Source organism: Balearica regulorum, chromosome 12 (assembly GCF_011004875.1).
Source record: "Balearica regulorum gibbericeps isolate bBalReg1 chromosome 12, bBalReg1.pri, whole genome shotgun sequence".
Lineage (NCBI taxonomy): Eukaryota > Metazoa > Chordata > Aves > Gruiformes > Gruidae > Balearica > Balearica regulorum.
In genome coordinates, this window is record NC_046195.1 from 12,364,050 (window position 1) to 12,380,670 (window position 16,621).

Here is a 16,621-nt window from a genome sequence, read left to right on the forward strand (position 1 = left end):
AAGTGAGGTGAAGTGGTACAACTATGTTTTACACTCAGAGGGTAAGAATATAGATAAAATAATTCCCATGGCCTGGAGACTAGAAGATCGAGATCATCTGGGGTAAAACACAAATGAAGATGACAGACAAGGGGCAAGTGCTTTTTAATAATGACCATATATAACTCAATTTCAAGGGAAGATGGAGCAGAGTCAAATTTAAAAGAGTTGAGAGTCTTCATAGAAGCTGGAACTTTAGTGGCAGTCAGGTAGACAGCGCAGAGCAAACAGGATTAATCTTCACTCACAAGAATCAGCAGCAGCAGTTTATTTCTAAACAGAAAGATACAAATTAACATATTTTGAGTTATAGCTTCGTGCTTTTTTCAACATAGCCTTTAAAAGGTTTGCCTTTGAGTTGCAATTATAAGCATGAACATGTACCTTCATCTTAAGTAATTCTTCAATCTTATTCTGGATCTGTCCATACACATCATTGAACAGCTCCTCCTTTGATTTTGTTCCATTCAAGTGCACTTCAAAAAAGTAAAATAAGAGATATAATTGAATGTTTCTGTAAGCCTCCCAGATCCTAATCTAAAGAGCATGTACTTGGCATGAGAGAAAGACTTCATCCACCTGCTTCAACTCCTCTCATGCATCAAACCAGTACATAGATCCCAGGTTTGAAAAGCATTCTCATAAAGCAATCTTTCAAAAGTGCTTTTGTCATTAAAGACTTACCCACATCAACTCCAAGATCTTCCATTATCTTCCTGTGTTTTACATACATAGGCCAAACGTGGCCATCAAACAATCCAGGTGGATCCGGTACAGTGTAATTCCTTGAACTAGAAATTAAGAGATTGTTATTCAAGATCAGTCTAATTACATTTTAGGGAAATGACAGTTCATTCAGTTTCTCTACACACTAGCCTGAGCCTGTGGCCTCCAGTGTAGTTTCTGAGCTTATCAGAAGTAAGTATTTAGCATAAGCTGCAAGCATAAAGATAGAAAAAAAAGTTGGAATTTGATGTGAGTGTCCAAAATGTTCAAAGTGCAAAAAGGATTCCTAAGACAGACTAATCTTAACATTGATGAATAACCTTCTCTTAAAGCTTTAGCAGAACTTTGGGTAAAATAGCCATCTGCTTATTCCTCTGAAACCTAACTTTTTCAAGTTTAATATGTCTCACATACCAAACTATTGTGTAGGAAGCTGCAGTCTTCTGACACAGCAGCTACATTAGAGTTTACCCTTTCTTATCTAAAAGCTTTAAAGAGAAACAGTCTTGAATGGAGTAGGAGGTTACTGGGCTAGCAAGGAACTTAGATAAACTTACCTTCTTCTCCGTTTACACTCTTCATATGGAATGGAAAGAAAGTACCGATGGTGGAATACATCAATCAGTGGCCTGGAAGAGATACACGTTTGGTTACAGCTAGACTGATTAGTAGCAAGAAATGGAAAGATAAAACTACATCTACTTCCTGTACCAGACTTGTGACACCCACCAAACTCAGCAGTAGTCAATACCAGCTGCTAACTCTTGGTTTAGAACAGATCTTTTTATTCCCTTGGAGGTTTGCCTGTCATGTAAAATCATGTAAAAGTCAAAATACATGAAGTCACACTTGATTACCTGTAGGTGTAAAGTAGAAAGCCTTCAACAATAAGAATGTGGATTGTTTCATTTCCTCCCTCCTTGTCTTCTAATATTTGGGCATCCAGTGTGTTGTTGATCCCATGAGAACGTTCAAACTTGACTGGGTCTTTTATCCAAGCGTTTATGGTATTCATCATAGCTTCCATATCTAATGCACTAATCACTAAGACAAAACAGACAACTATCATGAAGCAGTAATTAAGTATCATCTAGTAACAGAGTCAGTACAAAAAAGTGCACATAAAGGATGAAAATTCTCAAAGGTTTTGAGTTATACTTTGATAACACTATAGCAAAGCCTTACCATCATACTGTTTAAACCCATCTTCAACTTCTATTTCATCTTGGGGCTGAAACAGTGATAAGAAAAAAACTGCTTGGTCAGTACAGCTACTGGGAAGCTTGATACCCATTTCAAAGCAAGATTTGAGATCAAACCCTGAAGCTACAAAGAGGAATCTTAACCCTCCACCACGTTTCTTTGCATGCAGATAAAAAGCAGTAGTAACAAGACTAAGATAAAGTAGTCTGCTGCTCTATCTTCCCACCAACACAAGCACACCGTGTAGCGCTCTAGGAAAAGGGAAAGTCACCGGGAGGTTAGGGCGCAGGCTCATCCACCGGCCGCGCAGCCAACCCAGCTAAGCACTGCAGAGGAGCCGCCGCAGACGGTGCGGGGAACCCAGGGGAGCAGGGAAGAGCGGGCAGGGCGGCGCAGAAGGCCGGCAGGGCGCCAGAAGAGATGGCGGAAGCACCCGGGGATCACCCCTCGCCTTCCCCCGGCCTACAGAGGGCGGCCGGGCTGGCAGGCGCCCGCCTCACCTTGAAGAAGTCATCCTGGTGCACCACGCTGCAGCTGGGCAGGGCCTGCATCAGCTTGCGGGTGAGGGTGGTCTTGCCGCCGTTGGTGACCCTGCGGCGAGAGCGCCCGGCCCTCAGGCAGCGCCGCGGGGCACGTGCGCGCGGTGCCGTCCCCGCGTCCTCCCGCCCCCCCCCCCCCGCCACGCGCTCCCCGTCCTCCGCGTTCGCGCCATTGCGGCAGCGGCACGAGGAGGGCCAGGTGGGGGAGGGAAGCGTGCCCGGGCCGGGCCCAGCACCCCGGCGGCCCAACCCGCCCCCTCCCTCCCTCCCTCCCCTGAGCCACCTCCCCCTGGGCCGCCCCGCGGCTCTCACCCGCCGATGCCGATGATGATGTTCATGGCGCGTCCGGCAGCCGCCCGGCCCGGCTCCTACAGCCTGTTCCTGAGGGGCGGGGAGAGGGACGGGACGGGGGAACCCGGTGTCTCCGGAACCGGCCGCCTACGTGCCTGAGCCGGGACCCGGGGAAGGGGGGAAAGAAAGGGGCTGGAGAAAGAGGAGAAGGTAGAAAGGGGAGAAACCCAACGTCAACTGCCGGGCAACGCCATGGTCGGCGGAGGAGGGAGGAGCAGCAGCAGAGCTGGTCCGCGCCGCACCAGAGCGCTCCGCAAAGGGAGGCAGGGACCTGCTGCGTGGGGCTTCCCTTGCGCTGCTGCGCGCCCATTGGGCTGACGCCACTGCCGCACCAGCCAATGGAGAGCGAGCGACGCGAGGCCTCGCGGCTATTGGATAGGGCGCGTCCATTGACGCCCGATAGGGAGTCTGGCGGCGGCAGCGCGGTGTGGGTGTGGCGCGCCGGGGCTCGCGTCTTCTCCTCAGGCCCTGCGAGAACGGCTGGAGCCTCGGGGGGTCGGCCCCGCCGCCAGCGACAGCTCCGGCGGGCGGCTCGGTGCCGCCGGGCTCCTTCGTGGTGGTAGCGAGGGGGCGCGCCCTGAGGAGGACGGAGCAGGTGTGGGTCCCGCCGCCGCCCCCTCGGGCTGCGCTGCCCTCCATCGCCTGGCCCGTGGCGTGACTCAGTAAGGCAGGGCTGCTCCGAGTGGGAAAAGTTGGGAGGGAATCCTGCGAGCGCTGCGGTTTGCTCTGTGGCAGGGTGACCCCTGCAGTTTTCCAGGGGAAAATGCACCAGCAGTCGTACAAGCATCTTCTGCGTTCAAGGTCAAAATCTGTCCCTAGGCCATGAAATTAGGGAGTTTTGATAGGCGTGTAGAAATTTGACCGGGAAACGGCGTGGAGGGTTTGTCTCCTGTAACCCGCAGGTCTCAAGAGAAGGGCAGTTCCCTCCTCCTGTAACTGGAGGAGCGCGCGTTGCCTTGGCGGTTGCATTTGTCCCCCGGCTGCGGGCTGACAGCGCTTGGACGCCTGCAGACCGCAGAAAACCCAAGGATGGGAAAGTGCTATGGCAGAGGGACTTTACCTCTTCTTGTTAAGGCTTTTTTCCCTTCTATGAAGAAATAAAGTTTATGGCGACAGCCTTTTTTTTTTTTTTTTTTTTAAATCTAATCTGAGTTTATTCTTAGCAACATTAAATTCCATCATTTACAAGCTAGTAACTCAGGTCAACATGTTTACAATGTCAGTAGTTGGTGTGTTGCCAACCATTCAGCTCACTTTTCATCTTTTTGTGAGTTTTACTAATTTTCTTCTGGTAAGACTCCAGGCAAATCCCAGTTGACTTCTCTTGCAGTTATTTTTAACTTCCAAATAGAAGACATAATTTGGTCTCTTGGCTTTTCTTCTTTTTTGAGGGAGGATGGACAGTTAGTTAAAAATACCTTTTTGGTTTTTTTCATTTTGTGACTAAGCTAATTTCTGTTTTGCAATAGAGGATCTGTATTTTTTTGTTAATTTCTTTTAAATGTGTGTGTCTACTTAGCTTTTAAATGGAGAAACTTCAAATCTCCTCAGAGGCTACACCGAAATTCCTTGGATTAACAACACCAACACACCTAGATTAATGGAGGTCTCAGGTAAAACCCTATTTTCAGCTTTTTATGAAAGTTCAGGATGGCAGAAAACCCATACATAATCAGACTATATAATAGTGATATTATGTAGTTTGAGGACTATATCTCAAACTAAATTTGTAATCCATACATATATTAATACATCCAAGATGCTATTTCCAAGCAGTTAAGCTTATTCTACAGCAGGATTTCAGCTGTTCGGCTCCAAGGTTCTTCCAAAGTCTTGTTAATTTATTGTTTTTTACTCTTCACCTTTCACTAAGCAAGATGGACTCTTCAAGTTTTGTGCTGAAAACTAATTTTTGATCTAGAAATGCAAGTTCCACTGTTTTTTACCATACCTTGCCATTCCAATATGTAAACATACAGATGTTTCACTATTTTAACATGACATAAATATCACATTAGCAAAGTCAGGATAATGAACAAATCACAAGCACAGCGGTTTTTGGAAGGGCAATTAGGCTGAAATATGCTTCGCTCACCTCAATTCAGTACTGAGAGAGCTGGAATGAAAATGACAATAGCTGAACTCAGAAGTTATCACAATTTAACAACTTGGTTGAGGCAAGATGAAGGTAGCTTTAGTCTGGCATGTGATAATGTACGCTAACTTCACACTCATTGTCTTTCACTAGTAGCTCAGAGTCAAGGATTTGTCATGATCAGGCCTTGAGTCTAAAGAATAGATATGTGTTTAGTGGATGTTATTTATCAAAATTACTGTGCATGTCTCATGTCTGTGGAAAGGGAGGATTCTTTTGTTTTGACTCAGGCAAACATTTTCCACCTCATACAGAACTGATGTTTTGTTAGTAAAATACAAAATATTTTGAGTACTTTTTAATGCACAGCAATGCTAGAAAAAATTGTATGTTATGCTCAGTAAAGTATATCTAAACATTCATAAAGCTCTCAGGCACTTTAAGGCTACAGACTGGAGAATGGCTGTGCATCCTGCCCATCGCATTCAACGTCTGTGTCTGCGTGTGCTAGCCATTTCCCTGGCCTTTTGTCTCTCTATCCTCGATGATACTGCTGCTATGGTGAAAAATAGAGAGAAAGAACAACAGGATATTGTCCAATTCTGGTCTGTGTGCCAATGGTGACAAAATGTTGTTTTGTCCTCAGTTTGGGGATTCTTGTTGGCTTTTATTAGTCCTGGGCCAGCCTGAACACACTAAGGTTTTTTTTTAAATTCTTCCAGCTAGTGTGGAAACCTTGAGTCTCTAGGAGGAAGGTGGTGCCCTGTGCCCTGGCACAGACAGTCCCGTCCTGGAGGATGATACTCTGACTCATGCAGAGGAAAAGAAGAGTTCTGTTGCAAAACACAACAGGAAGACGTCCCACGCTGCTGTGTGCCAGGAGGACACCTACAGAGCCGCCGCAGGGGTGGAAGTGAGCCACAGGCTGTATGGATAGTGCTGAGAAAACTGCACAGCTGCACAAATCTGACGCCAAACTAGGGCACTATTTTCGGTTTCCGTTCTGCTTTTCTGACACCTGTAGGTAAGCGTGAAGTGCACAACAGACTTCTGCAGCACCTTACAGAGCAAAGGAACTGTGGCAAGGCATGGAGACACGGCGAAGCGTTCTTGCTTAGCAATCAGGATTAATTATAACCCAGGAATACGAACTGTAAATGCGCTGGAGTTGTGCAGACAGGAGCTGGCTGCGTGTCAGCACTTGAATGAGGACGTACCATCCCGTCAGGACCCCCTGGGAGCAGGAGGTAACACCCAGGTACGCACAGAGCCCCACGGGGGTAGATGGCCAAATGCTGGGGGGTATGGCAGAAGGAGAGCAGGCGTTCAGCCATTATTTTGGGATGGGGATGCTTCTCTATCTACTTTGATGCTCATCTCAGTCAGTCTGCTTTCAGAATAGGTTATTAGTGTACAGTGACACACTTTCTGATTATTAAGACAATCTTAGCTTTGATACAGTCTCCTTAACAGGAAGTAAACGCAGAAGATCTGCAACTAATGTGCAGTCAAAAGCTTCGGCGTCTGCATGTTCTTATGGTTGTGTAGGTCACTGTCCTTTCTTTGCTGCACCCAAACAAGGCATCAGTGGTGTTGAAGACCATTGTGAGAGGATGAAGTGAGGTGAAAAAATGATAATTGAGCCAGAAAATGAGTTGTATTAAAAACCCAGGATAAAATGGAATAATATATGACACATTCTACAATAACGTATCATATAGGCCACCTAAAGCTGAGGCAAACGTAACAAACGCTTTGAAAGATAAGTGGCAGAAATTTAAAAAAATCTGCTTGAAGTGTGAGAAGTGGTGAAGTGTAAGAAAACCACAAAGGTGAAAGAAATAGATGTGCTAATTACATACTTGTGGAACTGCATAAGAAATGCCTGTGAATGGGGAAGCTTATGCTGTTTGGTTGTGAAGACTTCAGTGGGGATTCAGAAAGGCTGAATTGATGAAACTGTAACTTCTCTTAAGTTGTAAGCTTTTAAAAAAACCCTTTACCAATTAATATGTTATAATATTGTTTCGGTGATCTGGAGTGTGAGAAAGTTGATATGAAAGACTACTCTGTAGCCCTGGGTTTGATTTGAAGGAAGGTATTACAAGAAGTCAGCAACCACTAAAAAAGTTGGTTTTCATCATAGCTTCAGGGTACTTAAAGTCTGTGAGTTTCCTGGTTGTGTCTCAGGAGTGCTGTGTTAGTAGTTTTATACATTCTGGGAAGATCTATCTGATGAACAGTTTCTGTTGCTGATATACAAAGCTCTCTTTTTTTTTTTTTCCCCCCCCCCCTCTTTTAAGGGCTTTTTGGAATTGTAGAATACTCTTTACTTTGAGCTTTTCTGTGTCTAAGAAGAGTAACTATATCAGATGTAAAAAGGAAACTTTTATTTGCACCTGTTTGTAAATGTTAGGCATTCAATCTGTTGTACTTCAAAGCTATTTTCTTCTGAAATACTAAATAGTTCCTAAGCATTGGCTAGCTCTGCTTACAACCAGATCGTGGACTGTAAAACAAGACCTGACTTAATTCTAGCATTCCTTTTATTATGCTTCTGTAAAGAAACCAGAACTTAAACTACTGTCTGGGAATAAATGTGCAGACTTCTTAACCCTGATTTCTGACATGAACATACTGATTTTTAAATTGATGCTATTCTTCTGTCTAGGTATGCTTTAAGAATGTTACAGTCTTGTTTTAGTCTTCTGAAATATCTATTGCTCAATAACTTATATAAGATTTTGATATATTTTATTATAAATTTAAATGATAATCATAATTTCTTTGCAGGTGTACTCATCAGATGCTTTCTGTGATCTTTATCAGTGAATCTGCACAAGCAATTCCTTCTTCAACTCACTTTAGGAACTGCATCTTGGTCCTTGTACTGCTTTAACTCCCATAGAAATAATTACACTTAACAAGACCTTATCACCTACTGAAAAATATAATGACTGAATTCCTGGTTTGTTTTAATTGGTGCAATGGAGAACAGCCCCAGCCGGTAGGTAGATGCACAACTGCCATCCTTTATCAGATTTTAAATTTTGTCTTTCAGTTATGTGGAAAACACTTTCATTGCCATGTTGTTTTGATTAGTTTGGGCTAATTAATGCAAAAGCTAAACCCAGACCTGTTATCAATGTCTAAACTATGTATGTTTTGTCAGAAACTTTGTCCATGTGACCACTTGCAGTTCTTAGGCTCTGACTTTCCAATGTTAAAGAAAGTTTTTACTAAAATTAGCAATAATAAAAGTTACTTGACCCTTTCTTACTGCAAACAGTCTGAAAATTCAGACTGGTTGCCATGAGGAGTCATTAGGGGTCAGTCTATTTTTTTCTTTTTTCTTTTTTTTTTAAACTCAGCTGCCTGTTTCTGTCTGAAAGCTGCTTGTGTTTTTTGAACAGAGACCTAAGATGTCTTCTCTCTTATAGAAGAGGCGTCGGAGACTGGACCGGAGTATGATAGGAGAACCAATGAACTTTGTACATACTGCACATGTTGGGGCAAGAGAGATGAGTAGTGACTATTCATCAGTAAGTGTGCACCTCTTGGATAAGCAGAAATCTCCACTCAGTAACCTGTAGAGCAGATAGCTAATAAAATACTAGATAATTGTAAGAGAGAAAAATCTGACTACTTTTTTTTTTTTCATCAGAAGAACAGCATCCGAACAGAACTGTCCTTTGATTTGTAAACGTAAGATACTGTGGAAGATATATTCAGCAAGAATTGCTTATTTCCCCAGTATCTTTACACATGATGAGAACCTTTTGGATAAGGATTCTGTGGATGCACTTGATACTAGGTCCAGATAACAGATCACCCTCAAGTCAAAACTGTGCCAGGGTGAGGGATGTAAGAATAAGTGGATTTTAGATAGCAAGACCCATCTTGTGCACAGACTTAAAATAGCATTTAACAATTCTGTGTTTAGTTGTAATTTCAGGGTCGGAGCACTGTAAACATATGGTTCATCTGCCTCACCAAATTGGTGCTTTTAATAACTGCTCTGGCAACCGGACTTTGTAAGATGCTTGTTCTAAATTATTTTTTTTTCTAGGCTGTATCAATTCAGGACCACATGAAGTCTAAAGGTGGCTACACAAATGGCACTTCTGCGACTGTTGAGATATAAGAAACTGAGAGAAGGCTGAAATCTGCTCTGTCTTACGAGGACCCTCCTGGACTGTGCTTTCATATTCTCTAAAGCCTCTTTATCATGGAGTAGAGAGAGAACTTGAATTATAAATAGGTTAGTGCAAGCTTTGGTGTTTTTTGCACAATAGCTTCTTAAGGAGTTATTGTAAATTATTCTTAAAATGATCTGTCATGGTAGTATTGTAGTAGCAACTGTAATTTGCACTGTAGATGACTTTCTAGCTGTACCTCAAAAACCTCACAAAATTGTCTTGTAGGATGGGATTGGAAGTCAGTATGAATTGTCTGGGGTTTTGGTCTCTGTCTTTTTTTTTTTTTTCCCCTCAAGAAATTCAGAGGTTGATTTAATTGGAAAACATCATGTGTGAACTTCTTACCTGGGCTAAATGGAATTGCTAAGTAGGATCTTGTAGCCTGTAATAAAACTTTGGACCTAATTTTTTGATGGCTTACAACCTAATGCATAAATCTACTGAGCTGCACTTTGGTATCTTTTTAATGTCTCTTCATGGTGAATGAACTCCTAATGCAATATAATTAGCTGAGTCTGCAAACCCCAGTGAAACTTCTGCCTTGCTGTGATAATGCTTTTGGAGCTAAAAATGGAAGTTTTGTAAACATACTCTCAAATGAGGCTTAGAAAAGCAGATGTTTCTCTCAATTACTGGGCTGCTTCCCTTCCATACATGCAGTAGTGTGACTGACAGGTACTACTACCACAGAGCTAATAAAATGTACCAGTTAACTTCAAGTGCTACAATATGCTCACAATTGTGTTAATTTTGCATGAGTACTATTGAATTTTAAACTAAAGCTCACTCTCTGTTATCTATCTGTAACAGTAACTACACAGGACTTCAAGGGGTATCTCACTTGTCTTTCTGGCTCCTTAATTTCAAGACTTTTTTTTTTAGATTAACTGAATTTTTTCTTGTATATGCTTTTAAATGATATGGTTTAAATAAAAACTATGATTTAAGTGATACAGCCATGTGAAGGACAAAAACTTAAAGAATATTGTGAAAACTTGCAGGAGAACATTAAATGGAAACAGTGTCTTGCAGAGTTCTAGCACTTCATAAATACAGATATTTAGCCATACCCAAACTACAGTTTATCACTTGGCTCTCATTCATCTGTCTATTAAGTGATATGAAATACTGCAGAAGTAGAGCTAGAGCTAGGTGGTTTTTTTGCCCAATCACTGGCAACTGTTCCCAAACTCAAAATTTTTAATGACTACCAGTTCAGAAATTTAGGAAATCTGCTTGCTGTCATGGGATTAACTAAAAACAAGTGTTCAAATTACTGCTAATTCAGCACCAGTTATGCTGGAAGTCAGTGGGGCGCTCTCCTTCTTGCTCTAGGCATAAGATCAGTTATGAACTTTTTACCATTAAAAAAAAAAAATCCTTATTCTTGAATTAGAATACATGCTGTATTTTAAAATATCTTAAAATTGGCATGAGTTAGCTGTGCACTTACCTTTTTAAGGTCTTTCATATGTCTGTCTTCTAACTTCAGATGCATTCCAACAGCCTAGTTAAGATACAGAGTTCAAAGAAACTAAATCCTGTGTACTGTTGAGGAAGCATAAAGCGGCCAAGTTGTTTTAAAGAATAACTCTAAATTCATCTGCTATTACATTGAGTTCATGCATTCGTTGGTCCATACTTGCCCAGAAAGAATAGTGGTAGGACAACTGTGTTGAAGAAAAAGGGCTGTATTTCGTTAACACTGTAAGAAAACAAATTGAACAGGAGTTTGTAAGACTCATTCATGTGTTTAAGATTAGTGGTATATGCATAACTAGAAATGAAAAAGTTTGTGATCATGTCAGTTCCTCTTTCTAAAAATAAACCAATGGAGATAATTTTGTTATTAAACCCTTATTTATAGAAAAATCCTAGTTTTCATTATGTAAACCAAGCAGCATTATCTGGTGCAAAATTAATCTGTTTTCATTAGCCTATATAGTATTAACTAGGACCATATTAAAGTTAGCTAAGTTTTCACATTATTAAAAGGAAATGTTTTGCTATTGCATTAAAGGTGCCATTACTTTTAAAATCTAAACAAACATAAAAGCATGTCTTAGGACTTGGGTATTTTTTGCTGTATATTTAGAAACATTATCTAGCTGTAATCTTTCATGTAACTCAGCATGAACCCATCTTGGTTATAATAAATCTGTTGAACTAGGCACTTGCACTTTTCTCATCGTGTGAAAATCTTGGTATTTTTCTCTGCACTGAAAACCTGTTGGTCAGGCGGATGGATCAGCATGGCTTGAACTTTATTGCACAAAATCAAGTATCTCCACTAGGGAGCACAATTTTACATCGAGTCTCTTCTCTCTCTGCTCTATACAAGCTATTACTCCAGTGAGGTTGTTTTGGGTTTGGGGTTTTTTTTTGTTTGGGTAGGTTGGTTGGTTGGTTGGTTTTTTAACTTGGCTGGGATAAAATACAGCAATTGAGACCAAAGGATCAAACTTGTTAATCCACCTTGCAGGCTGCGAAGACCTTATATCAACACAATGTGGCAATGAAACGTTACTGCACTGAGTTGATGGCGTTTTATGGTTTCTTTTTGTAGTTTAAAGTAAAATAACTCGCAAGTGGAACAGGATCAAGTCTTTCATGTGTAGTCTGGCAAAGTCTTAGCATAAAAAAAAAAGGGGGGGGGATTTCTCTGCTAGGCTTTACTGACTATCCCATAATGTTGTATAAATCTGTAATCAGTATATAGAAAAGGTATTTGGCTTTTTCACAACCTAATATGTCATTTTACCTCCTGTAGCAGCTTGATAACAATTACATAGTGTTATGCTATGTTCCAAATTAGTCTGTAATATGATAACTTCCAACCCAGGCATGTAGTACTATTCCTTTGTATGGTCTTGCCATATTGGACTACCAGGTGCTTCTGTAGCTTCTATGCTGTATAGACAAGAAATGTTTGAGAGATTAATAAATACCCTTAATCTTACTGTGCCAGTGAGAATAAGCATAATCTGACAATGCCAAATTCCACAGAGGTATGGTTATAAAACTCATTATGTGTTACTAAATACAGTAACACTGAAAAAAAAAAGTCAAATCTGTCAGTGAAAGATGATCACATGGCTGCTCTTGATTGTGTTTGGATTTACTTTGCTATCAGCACTGTGACACTGCCATAAAAACCCAACAGTTGAAGATAAGAATGATCTTGTCTGCCTTTTGTAATCGCTGTGGAGATAGACAAGATGAACTGCAGGAAGAAAACAGTGCTGTGTTACAGTGGTGTCAAAAAGATCTCTGGTGAGTAGGTTCCTGTAAGGTTTCCAGATACAGATACTTTGTGGTTCTGCAAACTTCATTGGTCAAGAATCTCAGGCAGTTGTTTCAATGGTACTGTGCTATGAAATCATTCAGATAAAGTTAGGCAGTCAGGGAATATGAAGTAGAAGCTACATCTTTCTAGCTTTGTATCTTTTTCCCTCAGGAGAACAAACTCTTCAGTGGGCCTGATTAAAAAGAGTATTTGCAGTACTCTGGTTTACTAGGTTATGCTTCTAGTTTATGGCTCCTGAAGGTAGACTTTGAATTCTAAAGCCTGTCACACCTGTCTAAAGACAGGTGAATCACACACTAAGGGTTAATATCAAGTGTGGAGTCCTGAAATAAAAATATCTGGCTCATTAGATCGGCCTCAGGGCAGAAAACAAAGACTAACCATAAATAGAATGTTTTTCTAAAAACAAGGCTGCTTATAATAAAATATTTCTTATTTATTTTTAAAAATAAGTGCAGACTTGCATTTTTAACTCCTTGCTATTGTAGTACCACTCTTATTATGTACCTTTCTGTCTTGATACAGGGACTGGATCAATAGAGTTTAGACCCAAAGTAGCAGTTAATGCTTGAAATTCAAATTTTTAGATGCTTACCTCTACAGTTGAAGTCCCTGTGCACCTAAAGAGAGGTTGGTGCTCAGGCTTCTGCAGACAAACTGCCCTTTGTACACAGTGATTTGTCTGGCACACAAGGCCCAAGTTCCTTACATCAGTGGTTTTCCTGTTGATATTCATGTGATTACAGTGTATTTGTAAAAGGTTTCCTAGTCCTGTACAGAATAGGTCCTCTCCAGGAACTGGCGTGTTGGACAGTTGTTTCCTCAAAAGAGCATTAAGCTGTGGAGTTACTTAAACTTATCGCTACCTGCAGCTCTGAGCCAGTTTTGTACTTTGCTGCGTGAAAGCATGAAGTCTCCTTGTTACTGCTTAATTCTTCATACTCCAGAGGAAGGTGGTCAGAGAGGCTAATGGCTTGATTGGGAACTACAGAAAAATGAGATGTAGAGGTGAGGCAGGTTTAGAAGCCATGGAAAGGCGATGTGGTATATGTTTAAGGAATAAGCAGGGAGCAGAACATGTGCATGTTAATGTTTATTACCTGCAAGGCACAGGACAGCTTTGTTGATACCAATTGGAAAATACTCGTAATGTGTGCGTAATTGGTATATGGAGGAAATTGGGCACTTAAGCGCATGACTAAGCTGGGACTTTGAGACACAGATTGCCAATGTAACTTTAATGGATGGTAGTATACTCTTCCCGGAGTGGCTACAAAGCTGTTTTCAGAAAGTATGGAGCCATCCAGACAGCTAGTTTCAGCAGTTGCAGACTGATGGCATATGTATATCTGGAAGACAAGATGGCACATTTTTTCTGATGAATGTAAGGTTGTAGATGTTCTAAATGCTGAGGCCTGCTGCACTCAACACTGCCTCCATGGAACACAAATCAAAATTTAGAGGTAATACAAAATAGCAGCAGTAAAAGGGTATTTGCCTTCAGTCCGCCGTGCTGCTAAAACTTCAGGAAAATTAACTAGATCCATCTGATATTCAGCTTCCAGGCAGTGGGAGGGTATGATGGATTGGAGCTGAAAGGTCATGAAGAATTCCTTGTGCCTGGGAAGGTTTGTGTAATGCTCTCCTGGGTTCTCTGCAGGCTGGGGTTCCAGGAGGTCACCATGGCCACACCAGGTTTCCATTAAGACCTTTTCTCCCAATGCTATGTAGAAAAAGAAAACTTGAAAGAAAATAGTGAAAGCACTTTGAGTAGACAGGAACATTACTAGTATGTGTTCTCGTGCCAAAAAAAGTCCCAACTTTAGGTGCTCGATACTGAACTAGGACTGCTGTCTTCACCTGGGAACTTAGGGATGAGCAAGCTCATGTTGTAATAAAAGGCTGTGCCCTTTCAGGGAGAGTGGGGTGTGCAGAGGCACCCATGGTGTGGTGTGCTTTGGCCTCCGTATCGTCTAAGTCCAGCCCTAACTGGCTTATCAAGCATTGCGGTATGGCTACCGGACGCCTTGTGGTACTTGTTCCATACGTTTCTGCACATCCTGTTAGCGTGACCAAAATCCTAAAATGTTACCCAAAAACTTAGTTCAAATGGGAGGAAGTGCTCTTAACCTAATTTTAATCCTGTTTAGAAGAGTAAATTACTCTTGAAATCAAGGCCACAAAGCTGTATTGAAACTACTTTACTCAGTGAACATTTTTAATTTTTTTTTGTTATTAAAGCAATGTAAATGGGAAGAATATTCTCTTCGTAACAAATTTGAAGTTTCCTCTGGTGTTTGCATATAAATCCAAACTGAACAAAATCATGGTTATTATTACTAAGGGCCCGCCCTAATTCAGGGACAAAAAAAAAAGTTGAATTATGTCTTTTACTGTTTTAATATATATGTATATTATATTTAAAGCTTCACCTTATGTAATGTGGAAGGAAATAATCCATTCTTTTAAAGTGGAATTAATATGATTGCTCTGGCTTACTGGAAGTTAAAAAAATGGACTTAAAATCTATATTTAAACCACTGAGAGAGAATTTGGTGTTCTTTTAAAGCCGATGTTGGCCTCTACAAGTGGATGAGTAACTAATTTCAGATTCTTCATCAAAGAGCGAGAAAAAGTGTTTGGTTACAGATTTTTTTTTTTTTTTTTAATATATCTAATAGTGTATTTACATGCATCTGATCTTGCTGGCGCTTAAGACAGACATGTACATTTTACATAACTTACCTGAGCTGAGTCTAAAGGTGAATGAAGTCATACTGATAACCAGTAATTAATTTCTTCACAGTGAGCTGTCTGAAATTAAGGATTCGTAGATCAGGCAAAATAGTGGCACTTATTCTAGACAGAAATCTATTTTTAAAAAAAATGATCTAATATATGTAAGTTTGAAAGTCCAGTCTCAATGTGAGCTGAAGCGGCATATTAATGGTGAAACTAGTATGTTTTTAAATGCAGTTACCCACGTTTACCCTTGCAGTCTCTACCACCAGGAAATATTAAAATCTGATTCAATACCTGATTCAATTCAGGGTGTGATACAAGCTTGAAAATATAATTGAAAATTAAGGTTTACAGTCCTTGTTAGTGCATGCTAATGTGACCTTGCTGCATAATGGCATATGAGGAAGGCTTTCACTAGTTTCTTTCAACTACTTTAAACATCACCTTTGAAAATGCATTTGAATTGGCTGTTTTTTCTGCTGCATAATATCCAGTGAACTAGGGTATCTCTTGCTTGCATAGATTGATATTTACTGGTGTTCAGGCTGTTAGTACATGGGGAAAAATTGCTAGGCATGTGTTTTGAATTTAATTTATTAATTTAAGAATTAATAATTCTTAAATACCAGTCTTTCTATGTTTTGGATCACTTCCTTGCCAGGAGATAGAGGTCCCATCAGGCTGTTGCACATGTCCTCGTTATTTGCCATGTGTGTATGTCTCTCAGAGAAGGCAGGTTTCAGTAACAAAGGTCCCAGTGTCACTTTACTCAAAAGGTTTCACGCTGCTATCTTGCTGTCTTGTTCCAGGCTCCAGCCAAAAAGCTGTGGAAATATGAAGCACTGAAAGAGTCAGTTTATAGAATGGGGTAAAATTTTCCTTGGTTAAGCCACTTCCTTTTGCTTATCACCTGCTTCATTCTGCCCTATTACTCTACCGCCTACTATATTTCTTAGAAATATATTTACATTCAGTATTTGGGTCAGTGTGTTCTCTTCTTAGAAATTAATACAACATATTAAAAATTTCTTCATCCCTTTGAATCTTGTGTATTGATTAATGACCACCAAATCCCCTCTTTACTGACTTTTGTATGACATAACTGTTTAGTGAGCAAAGTCTAGTCCCTTTTACAATCTTAGTCTTTAAAAATTATGCAATATGTTTTCTCTTAACTACTTAATGCTGACAGCCACCCTCCCAAATCTGCCTATATAACAAGGCAACTATTTTGTTTATGGTATTTTATGCAAAATTAACAGAATTAGACAGTAATTCAAAGTGAAGCTAATGGAAGAGCAAATTTAATTGCATAAGGAGATATAGCAAAAGGAATCGAAAAAGACACATTGGTTAAGTTTACTCAAAAGCCAAGAGGCTGATAATATGAAAAAAACATAAAGTAGCACTTAATGCAATG

At 40.6% G+C, this 16,621-nt stretch overlaps 2 protein-coding genes across 2 annotated transcripts; one reads left to right on the forward strand and one right to left on the reverse strand.

Moving 5' to 3' along the window:
- Window positions 1–127: 127 nt before the first annotated feature.
- On the reverse strand, window positions 128–3,137 carry LOC104631042 (nicotinamide riboside kinase 2). The gene is made up of 8 exons (XM_075764222.1): window positions 2,820–3,137; window positions 2,469–2,559; window positions 1,951–1,996; window positions 1,623–1,809; window positions 1,323–1,394; window positions 724–830; window positions 424–515; window positions 128–312 (listed from the first exon to the last, which is right to left on the reverse strand). The coding sequence occupies exons 1-8, from the start codon at window positions 2,843–2,845 to the stop codon at window positions 307–309; spliced, it is 627 nt and encodes a 208-aa protein (XP_075620337.1). The 5' UTR covers window positions 2,846–3,137; the 3' UTR covers window positions 128–306.
- A 3,846-nt stretch (window positions 3,138–6,983) lies between these two features.
- Window positions 6,984–11,321, forward strand: LOC104635405 (CDC42 small effector protein 2-B-like). Its single transcript, XM_010302186.2, has 4 exons — window positions 6,984–7,119; window positions 7,747–7,960; window positions 8,394–8,495; window positions 9,023–11,321. Exons 2-4 carry the CDS (start codon window positions 7,907–7,909, stop codon window positions 9,095–9,097), a joined length of 231 nt encoding a protein of 76 aa, XP_010300488.1. The 5' UTR covers window positions 6,984–7,119; window positions 7,747–7,906; the 3' UTR covers window positions 9,098–11,321.
- Window positions 11,322–16,621: the final 5,300 nt, after the last annotated feature.